This window comes from Oncorhynchus mykiss, chromosome 10, assembly GCF_013265735.2.
Source record: "Oncorhynchus mykiss isolate Arlee chromosome 10, USDA_OmykA_1.1, whole genome shotgun sequence".
NCBI classification, from domain to species: domain Eukaryota; kingdom Metazoa; phylum Chordata; class Actinopteri; order Salmoniformes; family Salmonidae; genus Oncorhynchus; species Oncorhynchus mykiss.
In genome coordinates this window covers 78,895,688-78,917,782 of record NC_048574.1, presented here as the reverse complement: position 1 = coordinate 78,917,782, position 22,095 = coordinate 78,895,688, and the positions used below count along the sequence as shown (strand labels likewise).

General features: G+C 41.8%; 1 protein-coding gene across 5 annotated transcripts in view; it reads right to left on the bottom strand.

The window, feature by feature from the left end:
- LOC110513597 (circadian locomoter output cycles protein kaput) overlaps nt 1-22,095 on the bottom strand; it is a 50,399-nt gene that overhangs the window by 17,888 nt on the left and 10,416 nt on the right. For 4 of the 5 annotated variants that reach the window (XM_036934091.1, XM_036934095.1, XM_036934094.1 and 1 more), the window contains 13 exons: nt 20,550-20,698; nt 19,922-20,013; nt 15,477-15,566; nt 14,393-14,513; nt 14,035-14,148; nt 13,669-13,787; nt 10,543-10,625; nt 8,476-8,582; nt 4,900-5,047; nt 4,009-4,087; nt 1,799-1,949; nt 1,555-1,661; nt 1,212-1,286 (listed from right to left, as the gene is read on the bottom strand). In XM_036934091.1, the coding sequence (XP_036789986.1) occupies nt 1,212-1,286; nt 1,555-1,661; nt 1,799-1,949; nt 4,009-4,087; nt 4,900-5,047; nt 8,476-8,582; nt 10,543-10,625; nt 13,669-13,787; nt 14,035-14,148; nt 14,393-14,513; nt 15,477-15,566; nt 19,922-20,013; nt 20,550-20,698 (1,435 nt within the window). The remainder of the gene's footprint in view (nt 1-1,211; nt 1,287-1,554; nt 1,662-1,798; nt 1,950-4,008; nt 4,088-4,899; nt 5,048-8,475; nt 8,583-10,542; nt 10,626-13,668; nt 13,788-14,034; nt 14,149-14,392; nt 14,514-15,476; nt 15,567-19,921; nt 20,014-20,549; nt 20,699-22,095) is intronic. The other variant, XM_036934093.1, reaches the window with a different exon arrangement.

Genomic DNA, 22,095 nt, shown 5'->3' with positions numbered 1-22,095 from the left:
CTGAATGGCTGTAGGGAGGTTCTGCTGTCTGAATGGCTGTAAGGAGGCTCTGCTGTCTGAATGGCTGGAGGGAGGTTCTGCTGTCTGAATGGCTGTAGAGAGGTTCTGCTGTCTGAATGGCTGTAGAGAGGTTCTGCTGTCTGAATGGCTGTAGGGAGGTTCTGCTGTCTGAATGGCTGTAGGGAGGTTCTGCTGTCTGAATGGCTGTAAGAAGGCTCTGCTGTCTGAATGGCTGGAGGGAGGTTCTGCTGTCTGAATGGCTGTAGGGAGGTTCTGCTGTCTGAATGGCTGGAGGGAGGTTCTGCTGTCTGAATGGCTGTAGGGAGGTTCTGCTGTCTGAATGGCTGTAAGGAGGCTCTGCTGTCTGAATGGCTGGAGGGAGGTTCTGCTGTCTGAATGGCTGTAGGGAGGTTCTGCTGTCTGAATGGCTGGAGGGAGGTTCTGCTGTCTGAATGGCTGGAGGGAGGTTCTGCTGTCTGACATACTAGTACTGAATGGCTGTAAGGAGGCTCTGCTGTCTGAATGGCTGGAGGGAGGTTCTGCTTTCTGAATGGCTGTAGGGAGGTTCTGCTGTCTGAATGGCTGGAGGGAGGTTCTGCTGTCTGAATGGCTGGAGGGAGGTTCTGCTGTCTGACATACTAGTACTGAATGGCTGTAGAGAGGTTCTGCTGTCTGAATGGCTGTAGGGAGGTTCTGCTGTCTGCTGTCTGAATGGCTGAAGAGAGGTTCTGCTGTCTGAATGGCTGTAGAGAGGATCTGCTGTCTGAATGGCTCGAGGGAGGTTCTGATATCTGACATACTAGTACTGAATGGCTGTAGAGAGGTTCTGCTGTCTGAATGGCTGTAGAGAGGATCTGCTGTCTGAATGGCTGGAGGGAGGTTCTGCTGTCTGAATGGCTGGAGGGAGGTTCTGCTGTCTGAATGGCTGGAGGGAGGTTCTGCTGTCTGCTGTCTGAATGGCTGGAGGGAGGTTCTGCTGTCTGCTGTCTGAATGGCTGGAGGGAGGTTCTGCTATCTGACATACTAGTACCGAATGGCTGTAGGATCGTCACACTTAAGCGGTGTCCCAAATAAGCACCCTATTCACTATTTAGTACACTACTTTTCACCAGGCGCCATAGGGCAAAGTCAAAAGTAGTGCACTATATAGGGCTGTAACCTTGGATAGATGGGTACCAGGTGAATAGGGTAGATAGACGGGCGTTTCTCACCTCTTGTTGTTGGTGTTGTTGTATCACAGGATGGACGGGAGCCACACTGTGTCCCGTGGTCTGAGAACTTATAGACTACACACGCACACCAACACAGACAACAGATACCGTGTGAGTTTGATTCAGTTGCAGTTGATTCAGAGTCGATTCAATTTAGATTCGTCTCAGGTTGAATTGGACCTGGTCATGTCCTGCTCCTCCACAACAGATTCAATTCATTATGTATTTTAATAGCACCTGTTGGACTCACCCAATCGCCCAGTCAAAACAAACTTGCTTATTTTTGGGGGGGTTCTGTCCAATCACTTTCTGTCCAGTCGCATTCTGTCCAATCAGGGCTTACCTGGCTGCTGATGGAGGAGCGTCTCTGTGATGTCATCTCGACGGTGGAGGCAACATGTGACTGACGAGGGGGCGTGGCCATGTCCATGTGGAGCTTGGAGGCTGTTGCTATGGAGATGAGAGATCCTATTATAGTCAGAGATACCGATGTGTGAGTGGTCTGAGATGTGTGTGTGTGTCTGTGTGTGTTTGTGTGTGTGTGTGGTCTGTGTGTGGTCTGTGTGTGTGTGTGTGTGTTCTCTTACAGGTACAGGTGTTGTCTGAGAGCTGTGAGGAGGTCTTGTGTGAGGACAGAGAGGTGGAGGAGGGGGTGTGGCTACGGTCAAAGCGTTCCAGGGCCTCTTTTAGGCTGGAAACTGTGTTGAGCTGAGACTCAGATCCACTGTCTTGACTCTGCTTCAGGGAGGAGAGAGGAGAAGGAACTAATCACAATGGAGGTAGATAGACATCTACCACTTAGACAGTCATAGTTACATTAATACCAAATAACTACCACTTAGACAGTCATAGTTATATTAATACCAGATAACTACCACTTAGACAGTCATAGTTATATTAATAACAGATAGATATCACTTAGACAGTCATAGTTATATTAATAACAGATAGATATCTACCCCTTAGACAGTCCTAGTTATATTAATAACAGATAGATATCACTTAGACAGTCCTAGTTATATTAATAACAGATATCACTTAGACAGTCCTAGTTATATTAATAACAGATAGATATCACTTAGACAGTCCTAGTTATATTAATAACAGATAGATATATATCACTTAGACAGTCCTAGTTATATTAATAACAGATAGATAGATATCACTTAGACAGTCCTAGTTATATTAATAACAGATATCACTTAGACAGTCCTAGTTATATTAATAACAGATAGATATCACTTAGACAGTCCTAGTTATATTAATAACAGATAGATAGATATCACTTAGACAGTCCTAGTTATATTAATAACAGATAGATAGATATCACTTAGACAGTCCTAGTTATATTAATAACAGATAGATATCACTTAGACATTCCTAGTTATATTAATAACAGATAGATATCACTTAGACAGCCCTAGTTATATTAATAACAGATAGATATCACTTAGACAGTCCTAGTTATATTAATAACAGATATCACTTAGACAGTCATAGTTATATTAATAACAGATAGATATATACCCCTTAGACAGTCCTAGTTATATTAATAACAGATATCACTTAGACAGTCCTAGTTATATTAATAACAGATAGATATCACTTAGACAGTCCTAGTTATATTAATAACAGATAGATAGATATCACTTAGACAGTCCTAGTTATATTAATAACAGATAGATAGATATCACTTAGACAGTCCTAGTTATATTAATAACAGATAGATATCACTTAGACAGTCCTAGTTATATTAATAACAGATAGATAGATATCACTTAGACAGTCCTAGTTATATTAATAACAGATAGATATCACTTAGACAGTCCTAGTTATATTAATAACAGATAGATAGATATCACTTAGACAGTCCTAGTTATATTAATAACAGATAGATAGATATCACTTAGACAGGCCTAGTTATATTAATAACAGATATCTACCACTTAGACAGTCATAGTTACATTAATAACAGATAGATATCACTTAGACAGTCTTAGTTATATTAATAACAGATATCACTTAGACAGTCCTAGTTATATTAATAACAGATAGATAGATATCACTTAGACAGTCCTAGTTATATTAATAACAGATAGATAGATATCACTTAGACAGTCCTAGTTACATTAATAACAGATATCTACCACTTAGACAGTCATAGTTACATTAATAACAGATAGATATCACTTAGACAGTCCTAGTTATATTAATAACAGATAGATATCACTTAGACAGTCCTAGTTATATTAATAACAGATAGATATCACTTAGACAGTCCTAGTTATATTAATAACAGATAGATATCACTTAGACAGTCCTAGTTATATTAATAACAGATATCACTTAGACAGTCCTAGTTATATTAATAACAGATAGATATCTACCAATTAGACAGTCCTAGTTATATTAATAACAGATAGATATCACTTAGACAGTCCTAGTTATATTAATAACAGATAGATAGATATCACTTAGACAGTCCTAGTTATATTAATAACAGATAGATATCACTTAGACAGTCCTAGTTATATTAATAACAGATAGATATCACTTAGACAGTCCTAGTTATATTAATAACAGATAGATAGATATCACCTAGACAGTCATAGTTATATTAATAACAGATAGATATCTACCACTTAGACAGTCCTAGTTATATTAATAACAGATAGATAGATATCACCTAGACAGTCATAGTTATATTAATAACAGATAGATATCTACCACTTAGACAGTCATAGTTACATTAATATGAAAGAGGGAAAATACACATCAATATGGTGATGAATCTCACCTTGTCCACAGTTACTTCAGGGGGGGGCTCTTCAATGATACCCAGCTCTCTACGCTGCTCTGCCCTCACCTCCGCGTAGCTACACAGAGAACAGAACATGTCACCTCTCCATAGTTACACAGAGAGACAGAACATGTCACCTCTCCATAGCTACACAGAGAGACAGAACAAGTCACCTCTCCATAGCTACACAGAGAACAGAACATGTCACCTCTCCATAGTTACACAGAGAGACAGAACAAGTCACCTCTCCATAGCTACACAGAGAGACAGAACAAGTCACCTCTCCATAGCTACACAGAGAGACAGAACAAGTCACCTCTCCATAGCTACACAGAGAGACAGAACAAGTCACCTCTCCATAGCTACACAGAGAGACAGAACAAGTCACCTCTCCATAGCTACACAGAGAGACAGAACAAGTCACCTCTCCATAGCTACACAGAGAGACAGAACAAGTCACCTCTCCATAGCTACACAGAGAGACAGAACAAGTCACCTCTCCATAGCTACACAGAGAACAGAACAAGTCACCTCTCCATAGCTACACAGAGAGACAGAACAAGTCACCTCTCCATAGCTACACAGAGAGACAGAACAAGTCACCTCTCCATAGCTACACAGAGAACAGAACAAGTCACCTCTCCATAAGGAGTTAAACAGATCTTTTCTGATTGGACAGTGAGATGAGGTGTGCCTGTTGGTCGTTGGCGTTCGACCTTCGTCTGACGTTTACCGTCCCGCCTGCCCATTAGAAGTTCAACAGATCTTTTCTGATTGGACAGTGAGATGAGGTGTGCCTGTTGGTCGTTGGCGTTCGACCTTCGTCTGACGTTTACCGTCCCGCCTGCCCATTAGAAGTTCAACATTACCATAACATGTCCTCCCTACCTGACGACGGTGTGCGTGCAGACGATGAACTCAGGCCTGGAGTTCCACTGGTGATAGGTGATGTAGTGACGAGTCTGGAGCCAGATCCACTGTTGACCTTTGGTCAGGAACCTGTAGTAACACGACTTCCCTTTGCCATACTGCATCACTAGACAGAGAGGAGAGAGGAGAGAGGAACCTGTAGTAACTTTACCATACTGCATCACTAGACAGAGAGGAGAGAGGAGAGAGACCTGTAGTAACTTTACCATACTGCATCACTAGACAGAGAGGAGAGCGACCTGTAGTAACTTTACCATACTGCATCACTAGACAGAGAGGAGAGGAACCTGTAGTAACTTTACCATACTGCATCACTAGACAGAGAGGAGAGAGGAGAGAGACCTGTAGTAACTTTACCATACTGCATCACTAGACAGAGAGGAGAGCGACCTGTAGTAACTTTACCATACTGCATCACTAGACAGAGAGGAGAGAGGAGAGGAACCTGTAGTAACTTTACCATACTGCATCACTAGACAGAGAGGAGAGAGGAGAGAGGAACCTGTAGTAACTTTACCATACTGCATCACTAGACAGAGAGGAGAGAGGAGAGAGACCTGTAGTAACTTTACCATACTGCATCACTAGACAGAGAGGAGAGGAACCTGTAGTAACTTTACCATACTGCATCACTAGACAGAGAGGAGAGGGACCTGTAGTAACTTTACCATACTGCATCACTAGACAGAGAGGAGAGAGGAGAGGAACCTGTAGTAACTTTACCATACTGCATCACTAGACAGAGAGGAGAGAGGAGAGGGACCTGTAGTAACTTTACCATACTGCATCACTAGACAGAGAGGAGAGAGACCTGTAGTAACTTTACCATACTGCATCACTAGACAGAGAGGAGAGGGACCTGTAGTAACTTTACCATACTGCATCACTAGACAGAGAGGAGAGAGGAGAGGAACCTGTAGTAACTTTACCATACTGCATCACTAGACAGAGAGGAGAGAGGAGAGGAACCTGTAGTAACTTTACCATACTGCATCACTAGACAGAGAGGAGAGAGACCTGTAGTAACTTTACCATACTGCATCACTAGACAGAGAGGAGAGAGACCTGTAGTAACTTTACCATACTGCATCACTAGACAGAGAGGAGAGAGGAGAGGAACCTGTAGTAACTTTACCATACTGCATCACTAGACAGAGAGGAGAGAGACCTGTAGTAACTTTACCATACTGCATCACTAGACAGAGAGGAGAGAGGAGAGAGACCTGTAGTAACTTTACCATACTGCATCACTAGACAGAGAGGAGAGGGACCTGTAGTAACTTTACCATACTGCATCACTAGACAGAGAGGAGAGAGGAGAGGAACCTGTAGTAACTTTACCATACTGCATCACTAGACAGAGAGGAGAGAGGAGAGGAACCTGTAGTAACTTTACCATACTGCATCACTAGACAGAGAGGAGAGAGGAGAGGAACCTGTAGTAACTTTACCATACTGCATCACTAGACAGAGAGGAGAGAGGAGAGGAACCTGTAGTAACTTTACCATACTGCATCACTAGACAGAGAGGAGAGAGGAGAGAGACCTGTAGTAACTTTACCATACTGCATCACTAGACAGAGAGGAGAGCGACCTGTAGTAACTTTACCATACTGCATCACTAGACAGAGAGGAGAGAGGAGAGGAACCTGTAGTAACTTTACCATACTGCATCACTAGACAGAGAGGAGAGAGGAGAGAGGAACCTGTAGTAACTTTACCATACTGCATCACTAGACAGAGAGGAGAGAGGAGAGAGACCTGTAGTAACTTTACCATACTGCATCACTAGACAGAGAGGAGAGGAACCTGTAGTAACTTTACCATACTGCATCACTAGACAGAGAGGAGAGGGACCTGTAGTAACTTTACCATACTGCATCACTAGACAGAGAGGAGAGAGGAGAGGAACCTGTAGTAACTTTACCATACTGCATCACTAGACAGAGAGGAGAGAGGAGAGAGGAACCTGTAGTAACTTTACCATACTGCATCACTAGACAGAGAGGAGAGAGGAGAGAGACCTGTAGTAACTTTACCATACTGCATCACTAGACAGAGAGGAGAGGAACCTGTAGTAACTTTACCATACTGCATCACTAGACAGAGAGGAGAGGGACCTGTAGTAACTTTACCATACTGCATCACTAGACAGAGAGGAGAGAGGAGAGGAACCTGTAGTAACTTTACCATACTGCATCACTAGACAGAGAGGAGAGAGGAGAGGGACCTGTAGTAACTTTACCATACTGCATCACTAGACAGAGAGGAGAGAGACCTGTAGTAACTTTACCATACTGCATCACTAGACAGAGAGGAGAGGGACCTGTAGTAACTTTACCATACTGCATCACTAGACAGAGAGGAGAGAGGAGAGGAACCTGTAGTAACTTTACCATACTGCATCACTAGACAGAGAGGAGAGAGGAGAGGAACCTGTAGTAACTTTACCATACTGCATCACTAGACAGAGAGGAGAGAGACCTGTAGTAACTTTACCATACTGCATCACTAGACAGAGAGGAGAGAGACCTGTAGTAACTTTACCATACTGCATCACTAGACAGAGAGGAGAGAGGAGAGGAACCTGTAGTAACTTTACCATACTGCATCACTAGACAGAGAGGAGAGAGACCTGTAGTAACTTTACCATACTGCATCACTAGACAGAGAGGAGAGAGGAGAGAGACCTGTAGTAACTTTACCATACTGCATCACTAGACAGAGAGGAGAGGGACCTGTAGTAACTTTACCATACTGCATCACTAGACAGAGAGGAGAGAGGAGAGGAACCTGTAGTAACTTTACCATACTGCATCACTAGACAGAGAGGAGAGAGGAGAGGAACCTGTAGTAACTTTACCATACTGCATCACTAGACAGAGAGGAGAGAGGAGAGGAACCTGTAGTAACTTTACCATACTGCATCACTAGACAGAGAGGAGAGAGGAGAGGAACCTGTAGTAACTTTACCATACTGCATCACTAGACAGAGAGGAGGAACCTGTAGTAACTTTACCATACTGCATCACTAGACAGAGAGGAGAGAGGAGAGGAACCTGTAGTAACTTTACCATACTGCATCACTAGACAGAGAGGAGAGGGACCTGTAGTAACTTTACCATACTGCATCACTAGACAGAGAGGAGAGAGGAGAGGAACCTGTAGTAACTTTACCATACTGCATCACTAGACAGAGAGGAGAGAGGAGAGGAACCTGTAGTAACTTTACCATACTGCATCACTAGACAGAGAGGAGAGAGGAGAGGGACCTGTAGTAACTTTACCATACTGCATCACTAGACAGAGAGGAGAGGGACCTGTAGTAACTTTACCATACTGCATCACTAGACAGAGAGGAGGAACCTGTAGTAACTTTACCATACTGCATCACTAGACAGAGAGGAGGAACCTGTAGTAACTTTACCATACTGCATCACTAGACAGAGAGGAGAGAGGGGCGGTCAGAGTGTGTGTGTGTGTGTGTGTGTGTGTGTGTGTGTGTGTGTGTGCGCGTGTGTGTGTGTAACTCACAGTGTTCGTGACACTTGGCCAGTGTCCCCAGGTCGTCTACATGATAGTAGTCGTAACCCGACGTCCCCAGAACCTCAAATGGAAGGTAGCCTATGATTGGTGGAGCCCTTTAGGGAGGAAATGAAATAATCAGTTACCCAGCCTGCTTATTAACAATAATACCACTTTTGTGTGTGTGTGTGTGTGTGTGTGTGTGTGTGTGTGTCCCCACAACAACAGTAAAGGAACAAAGATTTGACCAACTGGGGACATTTTGCTAGTCCCCACAGGGTCAAATGCTGTTTCTAGGAGGGTTTAGAGTTAAAGTGAGAATTAGTGTTAGAATTACGTCAGGAGCTAGGGTTAGGAGCTAGGGTTAGGAGCTAGGGTTAGGCGCTAGGGTTAGGCGCTAGGGTTAGGCGCTAGGGTTAGGCGCTAGGGTTAGGCGCTAGGGTCAGTTTTAGGGTTAGGAGCTAGGGTTAGGAGCTAGGGTTAGAAGCTAGGGTTAGAAGCTAGGGTTAGGAGCTAGGGTTAGTTTTAGGGTTAAGAGCTAGGGTTAGTTTTAGGGTTAAGAGCTAGGGTTAGGGGCTAGGGTTAGGAGCTAGGGTTAGGAACTAGGGTTAGGAACTAGGGTTAGGAGCTAGGGTTAGTTTTAGGGTTAAGAGCTAGGGTTAGTTTTAGGGTTAGGAGCTAGGGTTAGGGGCTAGGGTTAGGAGCTAGGGTTAGGAGCTAGGGTTAGGAACTAGGGTTAGGAACTAGGGTTAGGAGCTAGGGTTAGTTTTAGCGTTAGGAGCTAGGGTTAGGAGCTAGGGTTAGGAGCTAGGGTTAGGAGCTAGGGTTAGGAGCTAGGAGCTAGGTTTAGGAGCTAGGGTTAGGAGCTAGGGTTAGGAGCTAGGGTTAGGAGCTAGGGTTAAGAGCTAGGGTTAAGAGCTAGGGTTAAGAGCTAGGGTTAAGAGCTAGGGTTAAGAGCTAGGGTTAGGAGCTAGGGTTAAGAGCTAGGGTTAGGAGCTAGGGTTAGGAGCTAGGAGCTAGGGTTAGGAGCTAGGGTTAGTTTTAGGGTTAGGAGCTATGGTTAGGAGCTAGGGTTAGTTTTAGGGTTAGGAGCTAGGGTTAGGAGCTAGGGTTAGGAGCTAGGGTTAGGAGCTAGGGTTAGTTTTAGGGTTAGGAGCTAGGGTTAGTTTTAGGGTTAGGAGCTAGGGTTAGGAGCTAGGGTTAGGAGCTAGGAGCTAGGGTTAGGAGCTAGGGTTAGGAGCTAGGGTTAGAAGCTAGGGTTAGGAGCTAGGGTTAGGAGCTAGGGTTAGGAGCTAGGGTTAGGAGCTAGGGTTAGGAGCTAGGGTTAGTTTTAGGGTAAGTAGTTAGGGTTAGGTTTAAGGTTAGGATTTTGGGTTAAGGTTAGGGTAAGAGTACAGGGTTAGGGAAAATAGGATTTTGAATGGGACTGACTTGTGTGTCCCCACAAGCTTAGCTATAAGAACTAGAGACTGTTACCTGTGGTCTAGTAATAAGAACTACTATAGACTGTGTTACCTGTGGTCTAGTAATAAGAACTACTAGAGACTGTGTTACCTGTGGTCTAGTAATAATAACTACTAGAGACTGTGTTACCTGTGGTCTAGGAATAATAACTACTAGAGACTGTGTTACCTGTGGTCTAGTAATAATAACTACTAGAGACTGTGTTACCTGTGATCTAGGAATAATAACTTCCACTCCAGACTGTGTTACCTGTGGTCTAGTAATAATAACTACTATAGACTGTGTTACCTGTGGTCTAGTAATAAGAACTACTAGAGACTGTGTTACCTGTGGTCTAGTAATAATAACTACTAGAGACTGTGTTACCTGTGGTCTAGGAATAATAACTTCCACTCCAGACTGTGTTACCTGTGGTCTAGGAATAGGAACTTCCACTCCAGACTGTGTTACCTGTGGTCTAGGAATAATAACTACTAGAGACTGTGTTACCTGTGGTCTAGTAATAATAACTACTAGAGACTGTGTTACCTGTGGTCTAGGAATAGGAACTTCCACTCCAGACTGTGTTACCTGTGGTCTAGGAATAGGAACTTCCACTCCAGACTGTGTTACCTGTGGTCTAGGAATAGGAACTTCCACTCCAGACTGTGTCGGGAGGTGAACTCTTCATTGGGCTCCACCACTGTACACATCTCCTATGGAGGGATAGACAACAAGATAGATATCAATATATCTTACATTTAATATAGATGATTGAATATAGATAGACAATATACACTCAGTGGACAGTTTATTAGGTACAACAATCTAGTACCTGGTTGGACTCATTTTGCCTCCAGAACGGCCTGAATTATTCGGGGGAATGGATTCTACAAGGTGTCTGAAACGTTCCACAGCCATCACACAGTTGCTGCAGATTGGGCGGTGGTACATTCATGCTGCTAACAGCCCGTTCCATCTCATCCCATCGTTGCTCTATTGGGTAGAGGTCTTGGGGACGGACCAGGAGACTCTAGTAAACTGAAATCATCTATCACGTTCCAGGCCATGTTTTTCCACTTCTCAATTGTCCAGTGTTGGTGATCGTGTGCCCACTGGAGCTGCTTCTTCTTGTTTTTAGCTGATAGGAGTGGAACCAGGAGTGGTCTGGTTCCTCTCTAGGTTTCTTCCTAGTTTTCTGGCCTTTCTAGGGAGTTTTCCTAGCCCCCGTGCTTCAACACCTGCATTGCTTGCTGTTTGGGGTTTTAGGCTGGGTTTCTGTACAGCACTTTGAGATATCAGCTGATGTAAGAAGGGCTATATAAATACATTTGATTTGGTCGTCTGCTGCAACAGCCCGTCCTTGACAAGGACCAACGAGTTGTGCGTTCTGGGATGCCGTTCTGCAACCCACTGTTGGTTGTAGTGCCTCCATTTCTCTGTTTGTGGTCCTCCTGTTAGCTCAACCCACTGTTGGTTGTAGTGCCTCCATTTGTCTGTTTGTGGCCCTCCTGTTAGCTCAACCCACTGTTGGTTGTAGTGCCTCCATTTGTCTGTTTGTGGCACTCCTGTTAGCTCAACCCACTGTTGGTTGTAGTGCCTCCATTTGTCTGTTTGTGGCCCTCCTGTTAGCTCAACCCACTGTTGGTTGTAGTGCCTCCATTTGTCTGTTTGTGGCCCTCCTGTTAGCTCAACCCACTGTTGGTTGTAGTGCCTCCATGTGTCTGTTTGTGGCCCTCCTGTTAGCTCAACCCACTGTTGGTTGTAGTGCCTCCATTTGTCTGTTTGTGGCCCTCCTGTTAGCTCAACCCACTGTTGGTTGTAGTGCGCCTCCATTTGTCTGTTTGTGGCCCTCCTGTTAGCTCAACCCACTGTTGGTTGTAGTGCCTCCATTTGTCTGTTTGTGGCCCTCCTGTTAGCTCAACCCACTGTTGGTTGTAGTGCCTCCATTTGTCTGTTTGTGGCCCTCCTGTTAGCTCAACCCACTGTTGGTTGTAGTGCCTCCATTTGTCTGTTTGTGGCCCTCCTGTTAGCTCAACCCACTGTTGGTTGTAGTGCCTCCATTTGTCTGTTTGTGGCCCTCCTGTTAGCTCAACCCACTGTTGGTTGTAGTGCCTCCATTTGTCTGTTTGTGGCCCTCCTGTTAGCTCAACCCACTGTTGGTTGTAGTGCCTCCATTTGTCTGTTTGTGGTCCTCCTGTTAGCTCAACCCACTGTTGGTTGTAGTGCCTCCATTTGTCTGTTTGTGGTCCTCCTGTTAGCTCAACCCACTGTTGGTTGTAGTGCGCCTCCATTTGTCTGTTTGTGGCCCTCCTGTTACCTCAACCCACTGTTGGTTGTAGAGCGCCTCCATTTGTCTGTTTGTGGCCCTCCTGTTAGCTCCAACCATTCCTGCCATTCTCCTTGGACCTCTCTCATTAACCAGCTGTTTTCACCCACAGGACTGCTGCTGATTGGACGTTCCTCGTTTTGTCGCACCGTTCTTGGTAAACGCTAGACACAGTCGTGAAAAGCCCAGGTGGGCGTCCATTTCTGAGATACTAGATCTGCCACCGACAATCATACCGCAAAGCCTCTTAGGTCACTAGTTCTGCCCATTCTGATATTCGAAAGAACAGTAACTGAATGCCTTGAAGCCTGTCTGCCTGGTTTATATAGCAAGCCCTGGTCACGTGACTCACTGTCTGTAGGAGTGACCCATTTTAATGAACAGGGTGGTGTACCTAATAAACTGTCCGGTGAGTGTATATAATATAGAAAAATATCTATATGCAGGTGTAGCTTTGTTGCGTTTAAATACTGTTTGTTAAATAGGCTTGACCATCAACTCTATGTTACTTCATTTTGTGTGTGTGTGTGTGTGTGTGTGTGTGTGTGTGTGTGTGTGTGTGTGTGTGTGTGTGTGTGTTAGTGCTGAGCGATTAACCAAAATGTTGATTCATTTTGAGCTTTTAAACAAGTAACTGACTAATGTTGGTTACATTTTTTTGAATTCCATTTCGTTCAGTTTTTTTTTAAAATGTGAGCTCAAGGCGTAGTTTTTCTAGAGATAAATCAGATCAAGCCTGAACTGTGCGTTGTAGTAGGGGGTTGTAGTTTTCAACAGGCCAATATTCTACATAGTTTAGCTCAGAAAACATGGTAATTAACTACAATGACCATAATCCTTTGCACGCCTAGAGAAGAGAGAAGAACGTGCGATCAAGAGCAGTTTCTTCGTGCGGTATCTCTACCCGGAAATACAGGATCTAAGTGATTGATAGTTGATATTCAGCAGTCATTAAATAATGTCTTGTTTACTACGAATATATATTAAAATAGTGTTTTTGTCAGACAGCAGCTCTGTTGAGACGAGACGATGACTTGGAAAGAAATAATAAAGTCATCAAATAAACCAAATGTAACATACAGAACTTAAATATTTAATTAAAATAAAGTAGTGTGAATATCTGAAGGTTAATAAGTAATAAGCAGTAATGGACCGTCGCTAAGCATCATGGGACTTCTGTGTTGTTACAGAGTTCAACCCACATAATGCATAGTGCATTTAATGTTTAGAAATAAATGATTGAAATCGAAAAACCAGGATTACTTTTTCATTTAATCGAACCGAAACCGAACCGACCTCAAGAAGCAGTAATTGCTCAGCGCTAGTGTTTGTGTGTGTGTGTGTGTGTGTGTGTGTGTGTGTGTGTGTGTGTGTGTGTGTGTGTGTGTGTGTGTGTGTGTGTGTGTGTGTGTGTGTGTGGTGTATGTCACCTTGATGAACTGTGGTTTAGCCAGCCTGACGGTGGCTACGAAGCAGACCAGGTCATCAAAGGCAGGTTGTAGGGATCTCTGTAACACTCCTGCTAAACCATTCCTGGTGGTGTTGGGGACTAGAGAGAGGAGAGGAGAGGAGAGGAGAGGAGAGGAGGGGGGAGGAGGGGAGAGGAGAGGAAGGGAGAGGCGGGAGGAGAGGAGAGGAGAGGAGGAGAGGAGAGGAAGGGAGAGGGGGGAGGAGGGGAGAGGAGAGGAGAGCGTTACCGTGAGTAGAAACCAGAACAGATGATCAAACTAACAGATGTTTATTCTGTTCCCCAGCTGATAAAACAAGACCAGTTTCTAAGGAAACCAGACGCTCACCGTCGTTCAGCGACTTGAAGTTGCCTGTGAATTTGACGTGTTCGTAGACGGCAGGTTCTTTAGGGTCGATGGTTCCTCTCAGCACGTGGCAACAAAACTCCAGCTGGTTCTTGGCTGTAATCACGATTAAAATACCAAACACAACGAACACCAACCTTAACTACGTTTACAATCATTTCTCTTAAAAACATTTTTTTACAGTGTTTACAGATTTTTTTACAGATACAACATGGCCGATTATATTTGCAGATGACTGCTTGCAGTATAAAACAAGTGATCTGATTGGACGGCAGTGTATATGAAGCGACGTGATAGGCCAGCAGCCAATAAGGTGGCAATGTGATTGGGTGTTACTCACTCTTGAGGTACTCTGGTCCGAGGCTCTCGGGGTCGGACGGGTGTTTGGAGAGAGCCTTGTACACCTCCGAGTGTTCATTCAGGGGGAGGAAGTTTAACAGGTTCTGGTCCTGCAGGTCCGACTGTGGAACACACACACACACACACACACACACACAAACACAAACACAACACAACACACACACACACCACATTGAGTTCAACACAACTGGGGAAGGTATAGAAACATTTTATTGTACACTTTCAAACATCCAAGTACATTTTTAAGTAGGAAACAAATAATTGTAATTAGTTAATTGCATGCCAGCAGCACACCACCATGTATCCCACTGATGGCTTGTTTCAGAAGCTAAGCAGGGTCGGTCCTGATTGGTCCCTGGATGGGAGACCAGATGCTACTGGAAGTGGTGTTGAAGGGCCAGTAGGAGGCACTCTTTCTTCTGGTCTTAAAAAAATAAAATAAAAAACAATGCCCCAGGGCAGTGATTGGGGACATTGCCCTGTGTAGGGTGCCGTCTTTCAGATGGGACGCTAAACAGGTGTCGTGACTCTCTGTGGTCACTAAAGATCCCATGGTACTCATCGTAAGAGTAGGGGTGTTAACCCCGGTGTCCTGGCTAAACTTCCAATCTGACCCTCAAACCATCATGGCCACCTAATCATCCTCAGCTTCCTATTGGCTCATTTATCCCCTCCTCCCTGTAACTCTTCCCCAGGTCGTTGCTGTAAATGACCATGTGTTCTCAGTCAACTTACCTGGTCAAATTATATCAGATAATGCTGCTCTTGGTACTGCGCATTGGAACCAAACCCTTCTGTCCAATAGTATTGTGGTACTGCGCATTGGAACCAAACCCTTCTGTCCAATAGTATTGTGGTACTATGCATTGGAACCAAACCCTTCTGTCCAATAGGATTGTGGTACTGCGCATTGGAACCAAACCCTTCTGTCCAATAGTATTGTGGTACTATGCATTGGAACCAAACCCTTCCGCCCAATAGTATTGTGGTACTGCGCATTGGAACCAAACCCTTCTGTCCAATAGTATTGTGGTACGAATCGAAACACAGACAGTCCGACTCACCGGCAGGTGTTCCAGTAAGGAGGTGACGCTCTCAGAGACGTAGATGATGTTCCCGTCTGTCATTATCGCTATGAAGAATCCATCCAGAGCCTCCAACACAACATTACAGCTTAGTTAATACGACTGTTACAGTAGGGTAGTACTGTAGTAGTAGGGTAGTACTGTAATAGTAGGGTAATACTGAAAGTAGTATTAATAATAGTAGGGTAGTACTGTAATAGTAGGGTAGTACTGTAGTAGTATTAATAATAGTAGGGTAATACTGTATTACTACTGTGAAGAATCCATCCAGAGCCTCCAACACAACATTACAGCTTAGTTAATACGACTGTAACTAGTCTGTCATTAGTTAATACGACTGTAACCAGTCTGTCATTAGTTAATACGACTGTAACTAGTCTGTCATTCCAGAGCCTACAACACAACATTACAGTTTAGTTAATACGACTGTAACTAGTCTGTCATTAGTTAATACGACTGTAACCAGTCTGTCATTAGTTAATACAACTGTAACTAGTCTGTCATTCCAGAGCCTACAACACAACATTACAGCTTAGTTAATACGACTGTAACTAGTCTGTCATTAGTTAATACGACTGTAACTAGTCTGTCATTCCAGAGCCTACAACACAACACAACAGTTTAGTTAATACGACTGTAACTAGTCTGTCATTAGTTAATACGACTGTAACTAGTCTGTCATTCCAGAGCCTACAACACAACATTACAGTTTAGTTAATACGACTGTAACTAGTCTGTCATTAGTTAATACGACTGTAACTAGTCTGTCATTAGTTAATACGACTGTAACCAGTCTGTCATTAGTTAATACGACTGTAACTAGTCTGTCATTCCAGAGCCTCCAACACAACATTACAGTTTAGTTAATAGGACTGTAACTAGTCTGTCATTCCAGAGCCTCCAACACAACATTACAGTTTAGTTAATAGGACTGTAACTAGTCTGTCATTCCAGAGCCTCCAACACAACATTACAGTTTAGTTAATAGGACTGTAACTAGTCTGTCATTAGTTAATACGACTGTAACTAGTCTGTCATTCCAGAGCCTACAACACAACATTACAGTTTAGTTAATACGACTGTAACTAGTCTGTCATTAGTTAATACGACTGTAACTAGTCTGTCATTAGTTAATATGACTGTAACTAGTCTGTCATTAGTTAATATGACTGTAACTAGTCTGTCATTAGTTAATATGACTGTAACTAGTCTGTCATTAGTTAATACGACTGTAACTAGTCTGTCATTAGTTAATACGACTGTAACTAGTCTGTCATTAGTTAATACGACTGTAACTAGTCTGTCATTAGTTAATACGACTGTAACTAGTCTGTCATTAGTTAATATGACTGTAACTAGTCTGTCATTAGTTAATACGACTAACTAGTCTGTCATTAGTTAATACGACTGTAACTAGTCTGTCATTCCAGAGCCTACAACACAACATTACAGTTTAGTTAATATGACTGTAACTAGTCTGTCATTAGTTAATACGACTGTAACTAGTCTGTCATTAGTTAATACGACTGTAACTAGTCTGTCATTAGTTAATACGACTGTAACCAGTCTGTCATTAGTTAATACGACTGTAACTAGTCTGTCATTCCAGAGCCTCCAACACAACATTACAGTTTAGTTAATAGGACTGTAACTAGTCTGTCATTCCAGAGCCTCCAACACAACATTACAGTTTAGTTAATAGGACTGTAACTAGTCTGTCATTAGTTAATACGACTGTAACTAGTCTGTCATTCCAGAGCCTACAACACAACATTACAGTTTAGTTAATACGACTGTAACTAGTCTGTCATTAGTTAATACGACTGTAACTAGTCTGTCATTAGTTAATATGACTGTAACTAGTCTGTCATTAGTTAATACGACTAACTAGTCTGTCATTAGTTAATATGACTGTAACTAGTCTGTCATTAGTTAATATGACTGTAACTAGTCTGTCATTAGTTAATACGACTGTAACTAGTCTGTCATTAGTTAATACGACTGTAACTAGTCTGTCATTAGTTAATACGACTAACTAGTCTGTCATTAGTTAATACGACTGTAACTAGTCTGTCATTCCAGAGCCTACAACACAACATTACAGTTTAGTTAATATGACTGTAACTAGTCTGTCATTAGTTAATACGACTGTAACTAGTCTGGCATTAGTTAATACGAATGTAACTAGTCTGTCATTAGTTAATACGACTGTAACTAGTCTGTCATTAGTTAATACGACTGTAACCAGTCTGTCATTAGTTAATACGACTGTAACTAGTCTGTCATTCCAGAGCCTCCAACACAACATTACAGTTTAGTTAATAGGACTGTAACTAGTCTGTCATTCCAGAGCCTCCAACACAACATTACAGTTTAGTTAATAGGACTGTAACTAGTCTGTCATTAGTTAATACGACTGTAACTAGTCTGTAATTCCAGAGCCTACAACACAACATTACAGTTTAGTTAATACGACTGTAACTAGTCTGTCATTAGTTAATACGACTGTAACTAGTTTGTCATTCCAGAGCCTACAACACAACATTACAGCTTAGTTAATACGACTGTAACTAGTCTGTCATTAGTTAATACGACTGTAACTAGTCTGTCATTAGTTAATACGACTGTAACTAGTCTGTCATTAGTTAATACAACTGTAACTAGTCTGTCATTAGTTAATACGACTGTAACCAGTCTGTCATTAGTTAATACGACTGTAACTAGTCTGTCATTCCAGAGCCTCCAACACAACATTACAGTTTAGTTAATAGGACTGTAACTAGTCTGTCATTCCAGAGCCTCCAACACAACATTACAGTTTAGTTAATAGGACTGTAACTAGTCTGTCATTAGTTAATACGACTGTAACTAGTTTGTCATTCCAGAGCCTACAACACAACATTACAGCTTAGTTAATACGACTGTAACTAGTCTGTCATTAGTTAATACGACTGTAACTAGTCTGTCATTAGTTAATACGACTGTAACTAGTCTGTCATTCCAGAGCCTACAACACAACATTACAGTTTAGTTAATACGACTGTTACAGTAGGGTAGTACTGTAGTAGTAGGGTAATACTGTAGTAGTATTAATAATAGTAGGGTAGTACTGTAATAGTAGGGTAGTACTGTAGTAGTATTAATAATAGTAGGGTAGTACTGTAGGAGTAATAGTAGGGTAATACTGTAGTAATATTAGTAATCGTAGGGTAGTATTGTAGTAATATTAGTAGGGTAGTACTGTAGTAGTAGGGTAATACTGTAGTAATGTTAGTAATAGTAGGGTAGTATTGTAGTAGTATTAGTAGGGTAGTACTGTAGTAGTAGTAGTAGGGTAATACTGTAGTAATATTAGTAATAGTAGGGTAGTACTGTAATAGTAGGGTAATACTGTAGTAGTATTAATAATAGTAGGGTAGTACTGTAGTAATATTAGTATTAGTAGGGTAGTACTGTAGTAGTATTAATAATAGTAGGGTAGTACTGTAGGAGTAATAGTAGGGTAATACTGTAGTAATATTAGTAATAGTAGGGTAGTACTGTAATAGTAGGGTAGTACTGTAGTAGTATTAATAATAGTAGGGTAGTACTGTAGGAGTAATAGTAGGGTAATACTGTAGTAATATTAGTAATAGTAGGGTAGTATTGTAGTAGTATTAGTAGGGTAGTACTGTAGTAGTAGTAGTAGTAGGGTAATACTGTAGTAATATTAGTAATAGTAGGGTAGTATTGTAGTAGTATTAGTAGGGTAGTACTGTAATAGTGGGGTAATACTGTAGTAGTATTAATAATAGTAGAGTAGTACTGTAGTGATATTAGTATTAGTAAGGTAGTACTGTAGTAGTATTAATAATGGTAGGGTAGTACTGTAGGAGTAATAGTAGGGTAATACTGTAGTAATATTAGTAATCGTAGGGTAGTATTGTAGTAGTATTAGTAGGGTAGTACTGTAGTAGTAGTAGTAGGGTAATACTGTAGTAATATTAGTAATAGTAGGGTAGTATTGTAGTAGTATTAGTAGGGTAGTACTGTAGTAGTAGTAGTAGTAGGGTAATACTGTAGTACTATTAGTAATAGTAGGGTAGTATTGTAGTAGTATTAGTAGGGTAGTACTGTAATAGTAGGGTAATACTGTAGTAGTATTAATAATAGTAGGGTAGTACTGTAGTAATATTAGTATTAGTAAGGTAGTACTGTAGTAGTATTAATAATGGTAGGGTAGTACTGTAGGAGTAATAGTAGGGTAATACTGTAGTAATATTAGTAATCGTAGGGTAGTATTGTAGTAGTATTAGTAGGGTAGTACTGTAGTAGTAGTAGTAGGGTAATACTGTAGTAATATTAGTAATAGTATGGTAGTATTGTAGTAGTATTAGTAGGGTAGTACAGTAGTAGTAATCGTAGGGTAATGTTGTGTATCTCACCTCCAGCATGAGCTGGGTGAACTCCTCGTTGCTAAGGAACGGAGGTTTCCAGTCCTGTCTGATCTCACTGGACTCAGACTGAGCAGAGATCTCTGTTAGAGACACATACACATCATAGTGTTTAGAAATATACGTGAGAATACGCACAATATACTATATAGAAATTATACATCCGAATACACCATTTATACAATGAAGTCAACTTCTGATCCTGATAAGATCATAAAGGGACCTTCACCAGTCAACTTCTGATCCTGATAAGAACATTAAGGGACCTTCACCAGTCAACTTCTGACCCTGATAAGAACATTAAGGGACCTTCACCAGTCAACTTCTGACCCTGATAAGAACATTAAGGGACCTTCACCAGTCAACTTCTGAGATCAGATCATAAAGGGACATTCCCCGGTACCTAAAATACTCTATTTTAAAACACTATTTGCTCCTCATTTCTTCAATGTACACTCCTCAATAATGTATATATATATACATATTCATGACATTACTCAAGAATAATTAACATTTTAGTTATATGTCCATGACTCTCAAAAGCAACAGCTCCGTTTGTTTACATTCATCACAACAACAGGAAGTAGAAACAGAAAGGGGTAGTAAAGGGGACGGGTACCGTTGTGTTTACACAGGAAGTCGATGCTCTTCTGCAGGATGGTGGACTTGTCCATCTTGCGTGTGATGCCAGGCAACATGGTGCCCAGCTCCTTGATGAGGACATTGAACTGGTCTCGTCTCTTCTTCTCCGACTTGTTACGCGACACGCTGTGGATTACAATAGATTACAGATTACAACACGCTGTGGATTACAATAGATTACAGATTACAACACGCTGTGGATTACAATAGATTACAGATTACAACACGCTGTGGATTACAATAGATTACAGATTACAACACGCTGTGGATTACAATAGATTACAGATTACAACACGCTGTGGATTACAATAGATTACAGATTACAACACGCTGTGGATTACAATAGATTACAGATTACAACACGCTGTGGATTACAATAGATTACAGATTACAACACGCTGTGGATTACAATAGATTACAGATTACAACACGCTGTGGATTACAATAGATTACAGATTACAACACGCTGTGGATTACAATAGATTACAGATTACAACACGCTGTGGATTACAATAGATTACAGATTACAACACGCTGTGGATTACAATAGATTACAGATTACAACACGCTGTGGATTACAATAGATTACAGATTACAACACGCTGTGGATTACAATAGATTACAGATTACAACACGCTGTGGATTACAATAGATTACAGATTACAACACGCTGTGGATTACAATAGATTACAGATTACAACACGCTGTGGATTACAATAGATTACAGATTACAACACGCTGTGGATTACAATAGATTACAGATTACAATGGAATATACTTTAAAAAGATAATTCAATGAAGAATTAGAATGGAGAGTCGCTAACCTTTTTTATCAGTTGAGTAGTTACGATTATCTATCTATCAGTCTCACTGAATGGCACCGTGTCCCGTTTCAGCTAATCAGGGCCTAAGTGATTAGTTATGTGAATCAGCTGTCTGTTAGTCCCGTTTCAGCTAATCAGGGCCTAAGTGATTAGTTATGTGAATCAGCTGTCTGTTAGTCCCGTTTCAGCTAATCAGGGCCTAAGTGATTAGTTATGTGAATCAGCTGTGTGTTAGGCCCTGATTAGCTGAAACAGGACTAAGTGATTAGTTATGTGAATCAGCTGTGTGTTAGGCCCTGATTAGCTGAAACGGGACTAAGTGATTAGTTATGTGAATCAGCTGTCTGTTAGTCCCGTTTCAGCTAATCAGGGCCTAAGTGATTAGTTATGTGAATCAGCTGTGTGTTAGTCCCGTTTCAGCTAATCAGGGCCTAAGTGATTAGTTATGTGAATCAGCTGTCTGTTAGTCCCGTTTCAGCTAATCAGGGCCTAAGTGATTAGTTATGTGAATCAGCTGTGTGTTAGTCCCGTTTCAGCTAATCAGGACCTAAGTGATTAGTTATGTGAATCAGCTGTCTGTTAGTCCCGTTTCAGCTAATCAGGGCCTAAGTGATTAGTTATGTGAATCAGCTGTCTGTTAGTCCCGTTTCAGCTAATCAGGGACTAAGTGATTAGTTATGTGAATCAGCTGTGATTTAG